The 15,404-nt window shown below is 33.9% G+C and overlaps 2 protein-coding genes across 4 annotated transcripts; one reads left to right on the top strand and one right to left on the bottom strand.

Moving 5' to 3' along the window:
• Positions 1-398: 398 nt before the first annotated feature.
• On the bottom strand, positions 399-2,317 carry LOC120631631 (transcription factor mef2A-like). Its single transcript, XM_039901286.1, has one exon. It carries the CDS (start codon positions 2,057-2,059, stop codon positions 683-685), a length of 1,377 nt encoding a protein of 458 aa, XP_039757220.1. The 5' UTR covers positions 2,060-2,317; the 3' UTR covers positions 399-682.
• Positions 2,318-3,952: 1,635 nt separating this feature from the next.
• Positions 3,953-15,349, top strand: LOC120631362 (YLP motif-containing protein 1-like). Of its 3 annotated transcripts, none has more exons than XM_039900887.1 (9): positions 3,953-4,297; positions 5,021-5,564; positions 8,999-9,820; positions 10,202-10,350; positions 10,896-11,084; positions 11,621-11,842; positions 12,724-12,778; positions 13,071-13,180; positions 13,658-15,349. In XM_039900887.1, the coding sequence occupies exons 1-9, from the start codon at positions 4,124-4,126 to the stop codon at positions 13,814-13,816; spliced, it is 2,424 nt and encodes an 807-aa protein (XP_039756821.1). In that variant the 5' UTR covers positions 3,953-4,123; the 3' UTR covers positions 13,817-15,349. The 3 variants fall into 3 exon arrangements, with proteins under 3 accessions (XP_039756821.1, XP_039756819.1, XP_039756820.1); XM_039900885.1 differs by having other exon boundaries at positions 5,021-6,716; XM_039900886.1 differs by lacking the exon at positions 12,724-12,778 and having other exon boundaries at positions 5,021-6,716; positions 13,658-13,788.
• Positions 15,350-15,404: the final 55 nt, after the last annotated feature.

Here is a 15,404-nt window from a genome sequence, read left to right as displayed (position 1 = left end):
ACCATGTTTTTGCATTCAATTTAGAAAAGAAAAATAAGTTCAAGAATATAGAGCTATTATATTTTATTTAAAATGCATTTGGAGAAGAAAATATTATACAGTGCTTGTATAATTTTATAAATAATGCATTTTAGATACAAGGAATGAAACTATTTTGTTGGGATTTTTATTTTGAATTGTCTGGTACTTTTGTTAATGAATTTATGTAATAAACTTGTATTCAAATGACTAAAAGTAATAAATGTTTTTCTATCCATAATATATTATTTACTCAAGGCTTTCAGTAACTTACATTTAAATATAGTTATTATATTTTTATCAAATATAATATATTAATAACAAATATTTACTTAATGAAATATATGAATATTTCATTAAAACAAAATATAGGCTATTAATAATAATATTTCATTAAAACTATATATAGGCCCTATAAATTATAGGAAGATTGATTTTCTCATAATGTCAACTTGTTCTTTAGAAATTACAATGATAAGGTATTTTATCCTGCTTAACACCTATATTCAAGAATATTTTACTGACTTCTTAAAGTGGATCTTATTTGAGTACTGGAGTACTTCCGCCAATCAATTCGTTGAAAGGTGATATTGCACTTTTCAATAATTTGATCATAGTGAGATGTCATAGAAAAACGTTTGAATATAAGCATTAAATGAAAGAGTCAATAAACAACATATAAACTTCTTAAGTCTGTTTCGTTCACTATTTGTAATAGTACCTGTAAGTCTTCTAAGCTTGTAATATATTTGGGAGCACCTAAAAACTCAACAGATTTCTCTTCTAACTCTATGGAATATTTAAAATTTCTAGGACATGTAACAGACTTTATACAATTCCCACTGACTACTTTTTTAAATATAACATGTGTAACATCCTCCAACTTTAAGGATGAAAAAATATTTGAATCACTTTGTTTTCCATTTTTGGATGCATATACATCAGAGTTTTGGCTATTAATAATATTTTTATTAATTTGTAAATGCGGATTTGGTAACTGTTCTTCAATACCTTTTTGAAGCGTCTCATCTAATATTGAGGGACTATGGGGATTTTCTACCTCAGGTGCAACGGGTAGTTCTTTTATAGTAGACTCAGAGCTGGTACTAAACTGGACAACATCAGCAATTAGTTTATTAACATCTGTATTTTCAACATCCATAGGCGTTTCAACTTTACTTTTGACTGTCTTACCAAGCAGCATTGCTTCAACATCATTAGATTCCAAGGCATCTTTCAACTCCATATTATTGTTTTGGTTTTTATGTTCAGAATTACTTTCAGGTGTAACATTATCATTTAGGATGTCCATTATTGATGGGAATTCATCTACCTTATTCTCCGTGGACTCAGCTTTGATTAACTTGACTTCAGGTTTCTCATTATACATGAGGTCTTCGAGTTCGGCAGCTATACGATCATAAACTTTATCATTTTTGGGCTCATCTTTTTTTGGAAAATAGTCTATACACCATTCCTCGGATGGTAAAATATCTTTGTTAACCTTCGGTAGCAAATCTGATAGAGTCAACTCAATATTTATATTGTTGTTGCTATCCTTATTTGTAGGATCATTAAATATAATAGCATATTGTTTTCCATTGTGGATGTTACTATAGTTGTTATTTCTGTTTTTCACCGGAATTGCATTTTTAAAGATGTTAATTTCCTTCAATATAGTATGTGGTGATGCAACCTTGTTGTTTGTATGTTTTCTTGTGTTAGCTAAAACTTTTGCTGGATGCGGATTATAGGCGTTCCTGTGGAACATTACCATGCCGTTTTCGTTATTTTTTAACCTTGTGTTTGGAACTTGTGCTTCCGATTTGTTAACCTGCGGCGTCTTCTGTGTCTTTGGTGAAGAACTACTTTCATATTGGATTTTTACTTTAGTGAATTTACCTAGAATCTTTGCAAAGTCCATTCGCGTCACCACCACTGAACAGTCACGGCATTTGCCTTCTTTATACAAGCGTTCTAAATGTCTGGTCATTTTAAAACCCTTTCCCCTCCGCCCCTCTCGTCCTCTGTACGAAATCATATTAATAATTTATGTAACAAACACAATTTTCTCAATTGAATTGTTTTATCGAGAAGACTTTATCCACATTTCCCGCGCAGCCGTTTTCACAGAAGTTATAGTATAACTGTGCTTACTGCTTAATTGAATGAATTTATGATCTACATTTCATGCTGAATTAGTGTTTTTTAAACGCTAGCAATTAATATATTCAATAGAAAACTAAAGTAAATACACAAACGACACTCAACAATCAACTCAAATTCTACCAAATTCACGCAAAAATGGCGTCTTATTAGTGTTGGGCTGACGTTTCGTAGCATTATGTATTAATTATCGATAAGCTAAAAAGAACATAATCTTTCTTTTTGTTAAAAATTAACTCTGATATTTTTGAAATTAAACACTTGATTAGTCGAACAACAATTCGAAAATCTTACTTAGCGGGAAAATTATTTTATTTTCAGAATAATAACGTTTTATTAGTATTTCATGAAAATTCATCGCTTTAAAAAGAAAAATAAAAACATGTGTAAATGTATATGTATATGCGTACGTAAATGTATATGCGTACTTAAGACTTGTTTTGTGTTTATCACAGTTTTACGTATAAATCCTTAAAATTAATAACATTTAAATTCATAACACATTTCTGTACAATATCTATATTTCTACACGTTTAATTATAATGAGAAAAGTTAAAATGAATCTTTAGTATCCAATATGAGTTTTGTTTAGTAGTTTCGGAGCCCATTCGGGAAAAACAAACAATGTACATAACAAATGTTTGTACTAAATAGGTTCCGAATCTGCCAACCATAACCAAATTCTTTAGCAAAAGAAAGTTGATTTATAAAGAATCACACAGGCAGTTGAAAAAAAAAAAAGTAATCCTTTAAGAAAATAATGTAATAATCTAATCTAAAGCAAAACGTTGCCTCTAAAATTCATTATTTACATGCCCTAGAAAAACTATGGATTATGTATTTCATTTACTCAAAAAAATATGTACACAAAAAAAGCAAGGAATTGTAGCATTTTAAAATTTAATAATATTGCCAGTAGAAACTATCGTTGGATATATTCGTATTATGGTATTAATTTTAACTCTAATACAAAGATTTATTACTCAAATTGCGAAACTAAATAGGTACATAATACTTTGTCTTTGAAGGTTTCAAAGACAAAGTATTATGTACATATTTAGTTAGTGGGGAAAAGTTAATAAATCAAAAGTTATCATTAAATAAAATAATGATACCTATTTAAAATAAATATCATTAGAGACTAGTTTCATGCAGTGCCACGCGCAACTTCTTTTCATTTAGAAAAATTAAATCTGACGTTCATAAAGCGCCAAAAGAAATATTACTTAAAATAATCATACAGAGGCAGTCATAAAGCCAATTGTGAAAACGTAGAAAAACCATGGAATAGGTGTGTTTCAAAGTATAACGCAAATACTTTCTTTTTGTGATTTATTTTTGTACCCAAACATTAAGTATATTACGAGTAAGTACTCACTATTGCAGTGCACAGTAATTTTAAAATTAATCAATTCGAATAATATAATTACTATTGGAAAACCAATGAAAAAAATGCACAAAATAATTTTTTTAAGTGGTGAACATATCTTCACATACTGTTATGCTATTTTTGTACGTAAAATTGGTTTGTGTAAGAAATTATTTATTTAATAGTTTCTTTCTTGCTTTCTAGGACCAAAAAGAATATAATTATTAAGTTTATAGCTATGACCACAGGCCATTTTATTTGCAATTGGCCTATAGACATAGGCATACACATTTTTATTAATTGTCGATATCCACAGATTTATCATACATCACTACTTAAAGACCGCATTGTAGAAATTCTATGCTAGCAACTAGCAAGTAGCTAGTAGCGACACTAGCGTGAACTGTAAAGCGTCAACTTTACTTAAAACAAAATGGCCGTCGTGTTGTGAAAAGTCAAACCTGTGGTCAAAACTTATTTCAGACATCTCCTATCATTGCGGATAATTAAAACCACTCTGCCTCAGTATAAATTAAAATATTTTTTGAGACTTTAGTATTAACATTGAACATGGCGTGGTCGATGCCAAATTCGGGTCAATGGAACCCCGGTATCGGTATGACGGCTGATATGATGGGATCCTATACGCAGGAGCAGTGGGCGCTCATGCAACAGCAGAATTGGCAGCAATGGTCACAATGGCAACACCAGTACGCCCAATGGCAAAATCAAATCGGCGGAGAGGTAATTTTAATATTTTTATAACATGGATATATTTGTAGATTATCCATATAGCTGAGCCCTGAATCTTTAATATGGAGTAATTTATCCAATTTTAGTTGAGTGTACAGTGTTGTAGCCTTTCTATCAACAAGAAGTCAGTATGTGGTATCAAAAAATAAGTCATTTCAATATTTTTCAGATAATAGAAAATATATATGCTAGTGTTTTTGTTGGTTCCATCAATCATGCTGTGACAGAGCATTGGATTTTCCTGCAGGTTTATGGACTGATCAGTGGCCTATGCTACTTAGTATACCAGATCTATAAAAAAAATGGAATAATTTGCAGAATAAGTTTTATCCTCAAAAATTGATAGTACTTTAAATGCATTAATAAGTATGCATATTGTTTTGTTCGATTTAAACATTAGTAGGGAGGTTGGTACACATTAATAGCACACAAAGATGAATCTGGTCACCAATATTTAAAAATTGCTATAAAGCTTGACAACCAAACAAATCTGTGTGCTGCAATTTTTTACATCCAAAACCACACAGATCCAAAACAGCATAGTTACGAGGAATAGGGAGATGTTATGCTTATTCTAATAATTACTAGAAATTACACTGTATAGTTAAGTTTGGTTGTAGAAGACTAGCAAATAATATAATATTCAATGTATACCATGAACATAGTACTTACTCATTAATGCCTGTGTCTATTCAACATTAATTTTTGTTCCAGTATGCAAAACACTTGCAAGGTTTACAGGCTCTGGCTGGATTTCAACCTGTAGCAGCAGTTGCAGTACCACCACCAGTTCCACCCCCAGACAAGCCACCCCCTCCACCACCTCATGAAAATGATCAACCCTTATATGGCAGTGCAGTAGTGAAGGCTGTCTCCAGTGCATCAACTGTAAAACCTCTCAAGAGTACCCAACCGGACTGCAACAACGGTAACACCACAACAGGTAACAATCAAAACAGGTCCTATATAGCAGATCCACACTCAGAGAAGCAGTCTACTCAAGGAGTCAATTCAGAGGCCCTCAGGATGCTTGCAGAGGAGGAAAAATCATTCGACATCCAATTTCAAAAGTGGGAAGAGGAGATTGAGAAATGGAAAAAAGAGAATGTAAACCACCCTGACAAGCAAGCCTACAGGGAATATGAGCAGAAGTTTGAAGCATGTCGCGCACAGTTGCTGGAGCGCCGTCAGCTGATGAAGATTAAGAGGGATAATCTTATGGGCAATGTGCAACCTGCATCCACAACCACAAAAACAGGTAATAATAAAATAAATGCTATTCCTACTCCATCAAATACAACTGTAACTAATTACACACCTATTAAGCAAACAAATGTCCAATCAAATGTACAAAATAAAAATATTAATGTACAATCAAGCTATTCAAATAACAAACCATCCCAATATGAGCAACATAATAACGCCCCCCACCAAGCATATAAGAGGAATGATAATAATAGATCAGTGGATCCCAAAGACAGAAATTACGATGCTTATCAGAATTTGGATGCTGAGTATAAATCTGCACCACAAGTGAATTCTAGTTTTATGCCTGCTAGTAAATCTTCTAAAAACATACCAGGCTTGGACTTAGTGCCAGAAGTTGATAAATCTAATAAGCAAGAGGTAATTGACATAACTGAAGACTTGCCACCGCAACAGCAAAATCCTGCAGTTCCTGACTATTCTAAAATTTCAAAAGGTATAAATAATATCCTTGGAGACGAGAAAATAATGAATATTTTATCAATGATGGCTAACCAAAAACCACCTTATACTGATGAAGCTAGTCTAGGTGGATCTTACAGAGAAGGTTGGAATATGATGCAGGCAAATCAGTGGAATACAAATAGTAATTCTTACAATAATGACAACAATGATCAACCTCAAAATGTGCCATACAGGCAACAGAATAATATGAACAACTACCAAAATTCCCAAGAACCAGGATCACATGTTAATTCTTTTGATGATACTGAATATCAGATGTATAATGCACAGCAAGGTCAATATTATAACAGACAAAATCAATTTGCCAACCAAAATATGCCCCAGAGAGGAGATTTTCCACAATTTAGATCCAATATACCACCACCAAGTACCAATTTGCTCCCTTCAAGACAAAACATGCCTACTCCAAGACCCAATATACCCTCACCAACACCCAATATGCCCCTTCCAAATCTCAATAAGTCCACTTTCAGGCCCAATATGCCACACCCAAGACCACTATTACAAAATTTTCCTCCACAGCAAAGTAATAATGATTATCCTCATGGTGGAATTGAAAAAAAGGAACTAAACCAGCAGAACCCTTCGATTCAGCCAGTAAAACCAAAATGGCTTGATGAACCACTGTTTAATCCATCAATCACAGTTGAATATGATCATAAGCCTCTAAGATTGAAAGGTAATTAAAACAATGATAATATTGGATAGAAGCAGGTGTTATTTAGAAGTCCATGTTAAATTAGAAACATTAAACTTATTTTCTCTATTAAGTGTTCTTGATGTAAGTGAACAACTATTGTGTTTTTTTTTTTTTTTGAGAAATAAATGTCTTTAAGCCTAAGTCAAAGGCTAAAGTTAAAGGTCATCAATGTAAACAAAATTTTGGTATAATCCACACTAACCCAACAAATCTGTACATTGTATACTTTAATCTTTGTACGACGAACTCCTAAAGGCCGTCGCGTTTAGGCCGGCTTTTGGTTGCTAGGACTTCCCTCTCTCGCTCCGCTGCCTTCTTTGAGGATATATACTTCTCGCAAGACATATTTCACGCAGTCTCGCTTCGCACCATCGCTTCAATGATAGTTGGGAGCGAGAGGACCGCCAAAGTGTGCTGTGCCATGTCCTCTTGTCCTCTTGTACTCATGTCTTAGATGGGTATCAATTAGGATTCAAACCGCGCACACAGCATTCACTATTAGTCAAAATTTGTATTAAAGCCTCACTGTGTTCTTACTCACGGAACCAAGCAAACGCTTTCACACAAATCTACGATGCTGCTGGGATATCCGCTGAAGCAGACCCATCAAGGGTACTAAATACCTAGTTTTGCGAGTTAGAGACATGCGGGAATAACGGCATGTCAGTATCCATCACCCATAAGTCCTCCGAAGGTACTAGAAGCAAGAGCGGTGGAGGAGAAAAAGCCTTCCGCCTCCAGCCTTCAATCGCTGACGGTGGAACAGGCAGGGGTCCATCCATCACTCTGGCTCACTAGTCCCATACTTGCATGGGAAACAAATCTTTCATTGGGGATGACCGGTCAATTAACTCCCCGCCTCCGCAGTCCAGCAGCGGAAGATTCACCGCCAAACCACGCTAGGCTCATACCTGGTCGAGATTTCCACCTTGGGGGACCAGCCACCCCCTGGGTTGATCCACTGCGCCCGCCAATGGACATCAAAGAGAAGCGCGATACAGATTTGCCAGGTTTTTACAGATTATGGCAAAATTTGGCTTAATGTTCATTGTGAAAACTATTTTTGCACTCGACTTCGTCGGCATTGTTTCGGGGTTTTTTAATATTCCCGTTGGGAGACATTCGTTTTCCCGGTATAAAAGTATCTTTAGTCTTTCACCAGAATGCTATGGAATAGCTCTCTTTATGCACGATTTCGCCAATTTTTGTTTAGCTGTGTAGCCGTGTACGTGTGACCATTTCCAGGATGCAAGCTATATAAGTGCCAAGTTTCATCAGGATGTGTGCATTAGTTGAGCCGAACATAGCAATTATAATATTAGTATGAATTCATTCGCGTGGATTAAGGTTTTTACTGCACGCTCGTTAACAATTTTTAATCTTACCGCGGGAACTATTTCAGAGATCGATTTATAAAGTACATGTCCTTTTCCATAGTATAGCGGTCTGCCAGCGGCTTAGCTCGTAAACAATTTTCAATTTTCCCTGGGGAACTACTTAACCAATCGACATTCAAAGGTAGCCTATGTTATTTTCCCTGTCAAAGGCTACATGCATGCCAAATTTAATTCCAATCCGTACCGAAAATTTAGAAGATACAATTCCTTCTTAATTTTTTTTGGCTCTTTGTACTGTGGCTTCATCGATGTTAACTGAGAATTAAATCAAATACAGGTTGGTTTCAATATGGGTTGGTTGGGTCAAATGCACAATGTAAATCACCATTTGGTGGTTATCCAAGAAATATAAAATATAAACAATAATTACTTCGGATAATTTTTAATAAATTGTTTACGATTAGGTACGATAATCTCTTATGAATAGATTCAAAAAAAGACAATTTTATAAATAATAATATATTATTTATTCTAAAAATAATTTTATAAATTAGGGATTTCATAAATGATATAATGATGATTGCAGTTTTTTTTCAACAATATCTAAGTATTGTTATAAATTATTTTTCTTACTACAAAGTACTCTATGCACTAAAAGAACTGCGTAAGAGTTGTATAGCGAAATAGTTGTATAGTTGAAATAACAATCATCTAAGTATGACTGTATAGATAGATACGTATACAGTGCTTTGTCTGCTGGTAAAATTAAGGGACAAATCAGTCCGGGAGAAACTTTGCACCACCATTACAATGCTTTTTAAAGGGCTGGGGGCTATAATGTACAGGAATTAGTATTTGAAATTCATAAAACAGACTGACAAAAAAATTACTACAAAACATTACATAATTTTTTTTTGTTTTTAGCTCGGGACTTCATTGAACCGGTCCAAATGTTTGATTACGATCATAAGTCAAAAGATGGTGATAATGATATAAAAAAAGACTTCGAGAAGGAAGTGGATGAATTATTTTCAAGAAAACCAAGAACCACTGACCGTGACGTTTGGAGTTCTGAACGGCTTTTCTCAAGAGATTATGACAGAGGATCAGCGAGGGATGACTTTAAAGATCGATCTAATGTGCCAAATAGGTTTAGTGAGTTTTACGATAGAAGGGTAGACGATAGAAGATATGATGACCGTGATAGATTAAGACGCCAAGATTTTGAACGTAGAGATAGAACAGGTGACAATGAACGACTTAGAGACATAGGGTATGGGAGAGACAGGTTTACGGAAAGAGATTTGGGGATAGAGCGAGATCTAGAACGCGATAAGGATTTCGGTCGAGAACGCGATTTCCGTAGGGATAGGGATCCAGGGAGGGATAGAGATATGGATCGGGAAATGGATGTGAGTAGAGGCCGAGACTTTGGTAGAGATAGAGATTTACTTAGAGAAAGGGATAATGGGCGGGACAAGAATTTTGGACGAGATCCAGTAAGAGATAGATTTGACAGAAGAGACATGAGTTGGAACCGTAGTCGAAGTCGTGATAAGGATATTCGTAAAAGAGGGCATAGCAGGGAAAACGATTCAAATGACAGTTTTGGTTCAAAAAAAACGAAGGACTCTAAGGAAGATCCAGCACAAAGTCAAGGTCTTAGACATGTAGTGATGATTGATGATCTCCTAGAACCTCCTGGACGTGATATCAGACCGGCGAAAATTATTATTATTCTCAGAGGTAAATCACATACATTATTTTTTTAACTTTTAAACAATGTATAATTGACAAATAAGTATATATACACAAATAAATATAGTACCGTTGATTCCTCCGTTACTTACGGCTTTAGTTTTCCTTTATAATTTTGCACCTAAATGTGCAAAATTATAGTCTGTTTTTGTAATTCCCTAAAATACAATTTGTCAATGTTCAATATGTTTTAAAACACAATGTAATTTATTTCCTATCACCACATACCAGTTACATGAAATAGGAATGTAAAACCAATGTAATTAATGAATTAAAACATAATGTTCTCGGAGGTTCAATTCTTTATGTGGAGGTGGTCTGCCTATATTGGATTTCTGTTGAATGTTGTTGAAAGTTTTGTGTTTTCAGGTGTCCCTGGTAGCGGCAAATCATATTTGGCCAAATTAATAAGAGATAAGGAAGCAGAGCAGGGTGTTACAGTGAGGATTATGTCCATTGATGATTATTTTATGCATGAAAGTGAAAAAGAGGAAAAAGATCCTATTACTGGAAAAATTGTAAGTCTTGTCAGTTGCATAATTAATGATACAGCCAGTTGGAGTACTTGCAGACGTAAATTGGATACAAATATTTTTGTATATTGGATAGAAGCAGGCGTTACTTTGCGGCAATCCATGTTCTATAAACTTAACAATTATTCATTGTAAATTCAACATCTGAGGATGCGGAGGTTTCGGAGCGAAACGTGCGTTGAGGGTATACTGCCGACGATCTGTTTGGTGTGGAGTATAAGGATTGAAGAAATTATAAATAACACCATACAGATTCTCCTGCTTTTCGCGGAGTATAGCAAATGCAGCTTATTTTTCATAATATAGTGCTTGTTTGTTTGTCCTTCCTTCACGCCCTGATTAAGCAACCAATAAACCAATCAACTTGAGTTTTAGCAAAGTGCTAATTGATAAGATGGAAAATAATATAGACTATACTAAAACTTTTATCTCAGGAGTTATGACCCACAACGGTCTTGCAATGCGTGTCAGTGGGCCACCATCGGTGCATCATTGGTTTTTAAACTGTTGTTACAATATTATGTTTTCAGACAAAAAAACCTTCACTTAAGTATGAATATGACGAGACCCAGGTAGAAAATTACATGAACTCCTTAAGAAGAGCTTTCAAGAGGAGTTTGAATGATGGTTTCTTCACATTTTTAATATTTGACGCCATAAATGATCAATTGAAGAGCTATGCAGAAATTTGGAGTTTCGGAAAGCAAAAAGGATTTCAAGTAAGTTATCCTATTCCGAAAGAATGTATAACCAACCTTCGTAGTTAATTAAAAATAATAAATAGTTGACATAACCACAGTAAATATATTAGAGCATGATGCTTTTATTATTGATTTAAGATACAATTTTTGAGCAAAAACATAGTAATTTTTTGTAAGTTGCCATAATAATATAGTTTTAATAAAAATCATACACTAGAAATTAACGTCTTAACATCGGCAATGTAATTGACAATATTCTGTATATTGATAATATTGTTGCCTGAGTGCGGGCAATGTTTAATTATTTAGGATTGTCTTGATATTAAACTAACTTTTATTAGAAGCATTAATATTTTACGCCTACTTATAGTATAGTATAGTAGTTTCTTTTTTTTCCGACTCGAAGCTAGTTGTAGCATATAGAGAATGATTAACATTTTAGTTGCTAATTTATTTCAGAAGTCTTTTTGTATTGTTGAATAATTTCTTGTTGTTTTTAAAAATTTATTTATTTTAAATCCTATTAAAAATATCCAATTCATTGAAAATCTCAGGTTTACGTGTGCACAATGGAGGCGGATACGCAGACCTGTTACAAGAGGAACATACATAACAGGTCTTTAAAGGATATCGAAGATATAAAAAGTAGGTTTTACCGGACGCCCGCCCACCACATACAGCTGGACGCGACAACACTTTTACAGAATGCGTCCATACGCGAAGTTCAAATGGAGGACGCAGAGGACGTAACCATGGAGGACGCAGACGTCGTTGAGGTGAGAACGCCAACGAGTTTGAAGGAGTCTACGTGCGGACCTATATTATGAGTAAAAATATTAGCAGCACCTGTAAAGTACCCGCCAAGAAATTTGACACGCGTACTTATTGGATGGATGAAATGCGTAACTTATGCCCGTATTCACTAAACCTAGGAAACCGCTTAAATCGGATGCCTAATGATTTAGGTGATGCCTAGAGAAAAAAATGTTTCACCAATTTCATAAATGATGACTAACGAAGTTACGACACCGTATGTGCGGTGCGTAATGTGGGGTGGCCTAAACTGGCATTTGAATGGAATTAGATAAATTCTATTATTTTAATAACACGAAAACGGAAACATGATAATATAAACAAAATACGACAACTTGTGGCAGGATTCATAGACAAATTAGGTTATATGAGTTTCCTAGTGAAAATCGATTGGCGAAATGTAAATGTATGACCAGAAATCTCCTTAGATTAGGTGTTAGATACTTACTTAGGCATTAGCTTGTTCGTAGTTAGTGAAAACGGCCATTAGTGTTTACACTGTCTTAAGGAAGTCACATCAGTCACACAACTGTCTTACCAGATTCCATTAGCGTTCTCATATCCCTTCATCATAAGATTAGCGCAACCAACACAAACAACTGTTGCAAACCAAACGTCTGAAAAATTTCAGAACCGAAATATAAAGAAAAAAGTTTACCAAGAACGATTTTAGATATTGAAAGTTTTGATAAAGAGAGATTTAAAAAAATAGCTACATTGATTTCAACCTTACTTAAAAAAGTATTTTGTGTTCATTTATCTTCTTATTTTTACCCCTGTTAGGCTAGGCTAATAATATTTATTTCAGCATCGTAACTAAAGTTCCTAAGCTGTTCCACTACAGGTCGATAGTAGTTTTACGTCGAAATGGGAGAAAATGGACGACGCTGCCCAACTAGGTAGGTTATTGGTTATACTTTTAAACCCTACCTATTTTATCCAACATTTTGTCCCCAATAATTTAACTTTCCCACAATAAAATATTCCTTAAAACCTAAAGAAATATAATATTACCAGAATAGGATAATAGTATGTCAATATTATATAAAATCGCCATGAGGATTAAAAATAAATATTGTTTCTGCTTTTCTGCGGATTTCGTAACAAGCATACATAATAAAGTAATCATTGTACACTGCTGTAGAGTATATGACATTATTTTACATTAATCATGAGCATTAATTGTTGCAGCGCGTCTCGACGGCACCAGCAAACCTCTTCGCCCGTCGCAGCTCTCTATGGAAGACTACCTACAGCTAGACGAATGGAAACCTAATGTGTCCAAACCAGGAAAGAAAACTGTAAGTATAAACTATATGTTAAAACGCTTTTTATACAAAAATTACCCTGCTATGTTTATATTTTATAATGATTTAAAGATTTACCCAAAAATACCCCGCGCGTATATTTAAGGTTGAATTTCCCTTTGGAAATATTGACTCTTTTTTGCGTCAAAAAGATAAACGTACGACTTGAAATATGAATTTTTATTTTCTTTACAATTATCGATTTATATCGAGTACAATAAATAAAAGAAGTGGTAAGAAACTTGTGTTCTTATGAAACACGTCTTTAGCGTGTTAATTTTTATTTGATCACGTGGCTGTCACGTTTCATCATTGTTAAAAAAACCTGAAACGATTCTTACGTTCACAAATAATGTGTTAATTTATTTCTAAATAATTTAAAAACTTTTCATTTTTTGTTTTTAAATTGTGTTGGTGGTAAGTGTATTATTTACTACATGCTGGGGTTTTATCATATTGTAATTAAAACAGGTACGATGGGCCGACTTAGAAGAAAGAAGAGAACAAGAGAAGATGCGAGCTATCGGTTTCGTAGTTGGCCAGACGGACTGGCAACGAATGACTGACCCCACTATGGGATCCAGTGCACTCACTCAGACTAAATATATCGAACGAGTTAGACGTTCTTAGTGTTAGAACTATTAAGAAGCTTTCAGTGTGAATTCGTGAATATGTCTACTACTACTACTCTTGAGTGTTACTTGCCTGAATGATATCATATATCATCATTGGTCTGATAAATCTACTCTAATAAAAAAGACGAAATATAGTTTTTTTTGCTTGTCTGATATAATATAGTTAGTATGAGTTATAATCCGGCCGCTGAAAGGATGCCTTCATGGCGTCTGACAGTTGGTCATTTACAGCAATAAAAAACAGTTGACATACCGTTGTAACAGCGCAGTATGAATTGCTAAAATGATATTATCGTATTTATTTAACATGAAATTTAACACGAAATAATACTAAGTTGATATAAAGGATATATAAATAATAAAACAACTGTTATCCCAAAATATTCGTCATATTCAAATTACGACCTGTCAGGAACGTAATCTTTCAACAACCGATCTATTGTCATTATTCACTGGGACACGACATTGGATTGTCCGGTCTCGGCTATTGAGAATTCCATTGTAATTTCAGTCGAATGTAAACATTTATGCCTTCATCTGGAGCTACAGTCGACTAAAATTACGATTAAATAACTTTATTGAAAAGTTATGAAGTTATTTTCGCTTAGTACGAAATAATTAACACAATCATTTTAATGGAAGCTCCAAGTGTGAGGAAAAGAAAACCGCAAATATCACTTAGTTTCCAAAAATCGTAGAGTAGCTAATATTATGCGTGTTTGGATACGAATTTAATCATCCATAGAAAACCATACCTTATATTATTTATTTGGTCTTGATTCTTATTTTAAATCAATTACATCAAGATACTGCTGAACTTTGTAAGTGCTAAGCTATTTAGATTTTACTAACTTTCTAATAAGAAACAATTGTCCATTAAAATAGTTATTTTTAATTGGATAATTTTGGACATTGCGTGCGTTACATATCTGTCTTATATCTTACAAAATCGAGTGTTTATTAATCTATTCGATCTACATTTACTAAGCCATATTAAAAATAATTGAAGTTCCATACAACAGTGACAAAGAAATAAAATATTTACCTATTTCTGGACTCAAAGGAAGCTGCTTATCAGACTATACGAAAATGTCTGCTGCTTCATAAAACGACCGCAATTGACTAAACTGATACAGCTGCCGAACCGCACTCTGATCCTTTTTATATACCAAACTATGAAAATTTTTGACTGTGTGACTGGGTCACTGGTGTAAGACGATAAAAAAGTCAACGTAGACTCTATGGTAAATTGTGACATAAATACTTATACCATATGTACTTTCCTAGTTTTCTATTTTGATAATTTTTCACATCATCAAGTAGTGAAATTGTAAAAAGTAGTAAACTCACAATGTTCTTTGCTGAATGAGAAGACATGTTTGACCGGCTTGGTTTAGTGTGCATCAAAGTTTTAAATATTTCTAATACTTTATGAGGCGATGCCGTTAAGGTATTCTTCTAAAAAAAATTGTATATAACTACGCACTTAATAAATTAGTTTCTGAATAAAATGGCTCTTTATTTTTCTTATGTGTGTTCTTTATTTGACCTAAATGTGTGTTATAATTTATCTTAAGATAAGA

Source organism: Pararge aegeria, chromosome 18, assembly GCF_905163445.1.
Source record: "Pararge aegeria chromosome 18, ilParAegt1.1, whole genome shotgun sequence".
Taxonomy (NCBI): Eukaryota; Metazoa; Arthropoda; class Insecta; order Lepidoptera; family Nymphalidae; genus Pararge; species Pararge aegeria.
The sequence above is the reverse complement of the archived record's forward strand: the minus strand, read 5'-3'. Positions and strand labels throughout refer to the sequence as shown.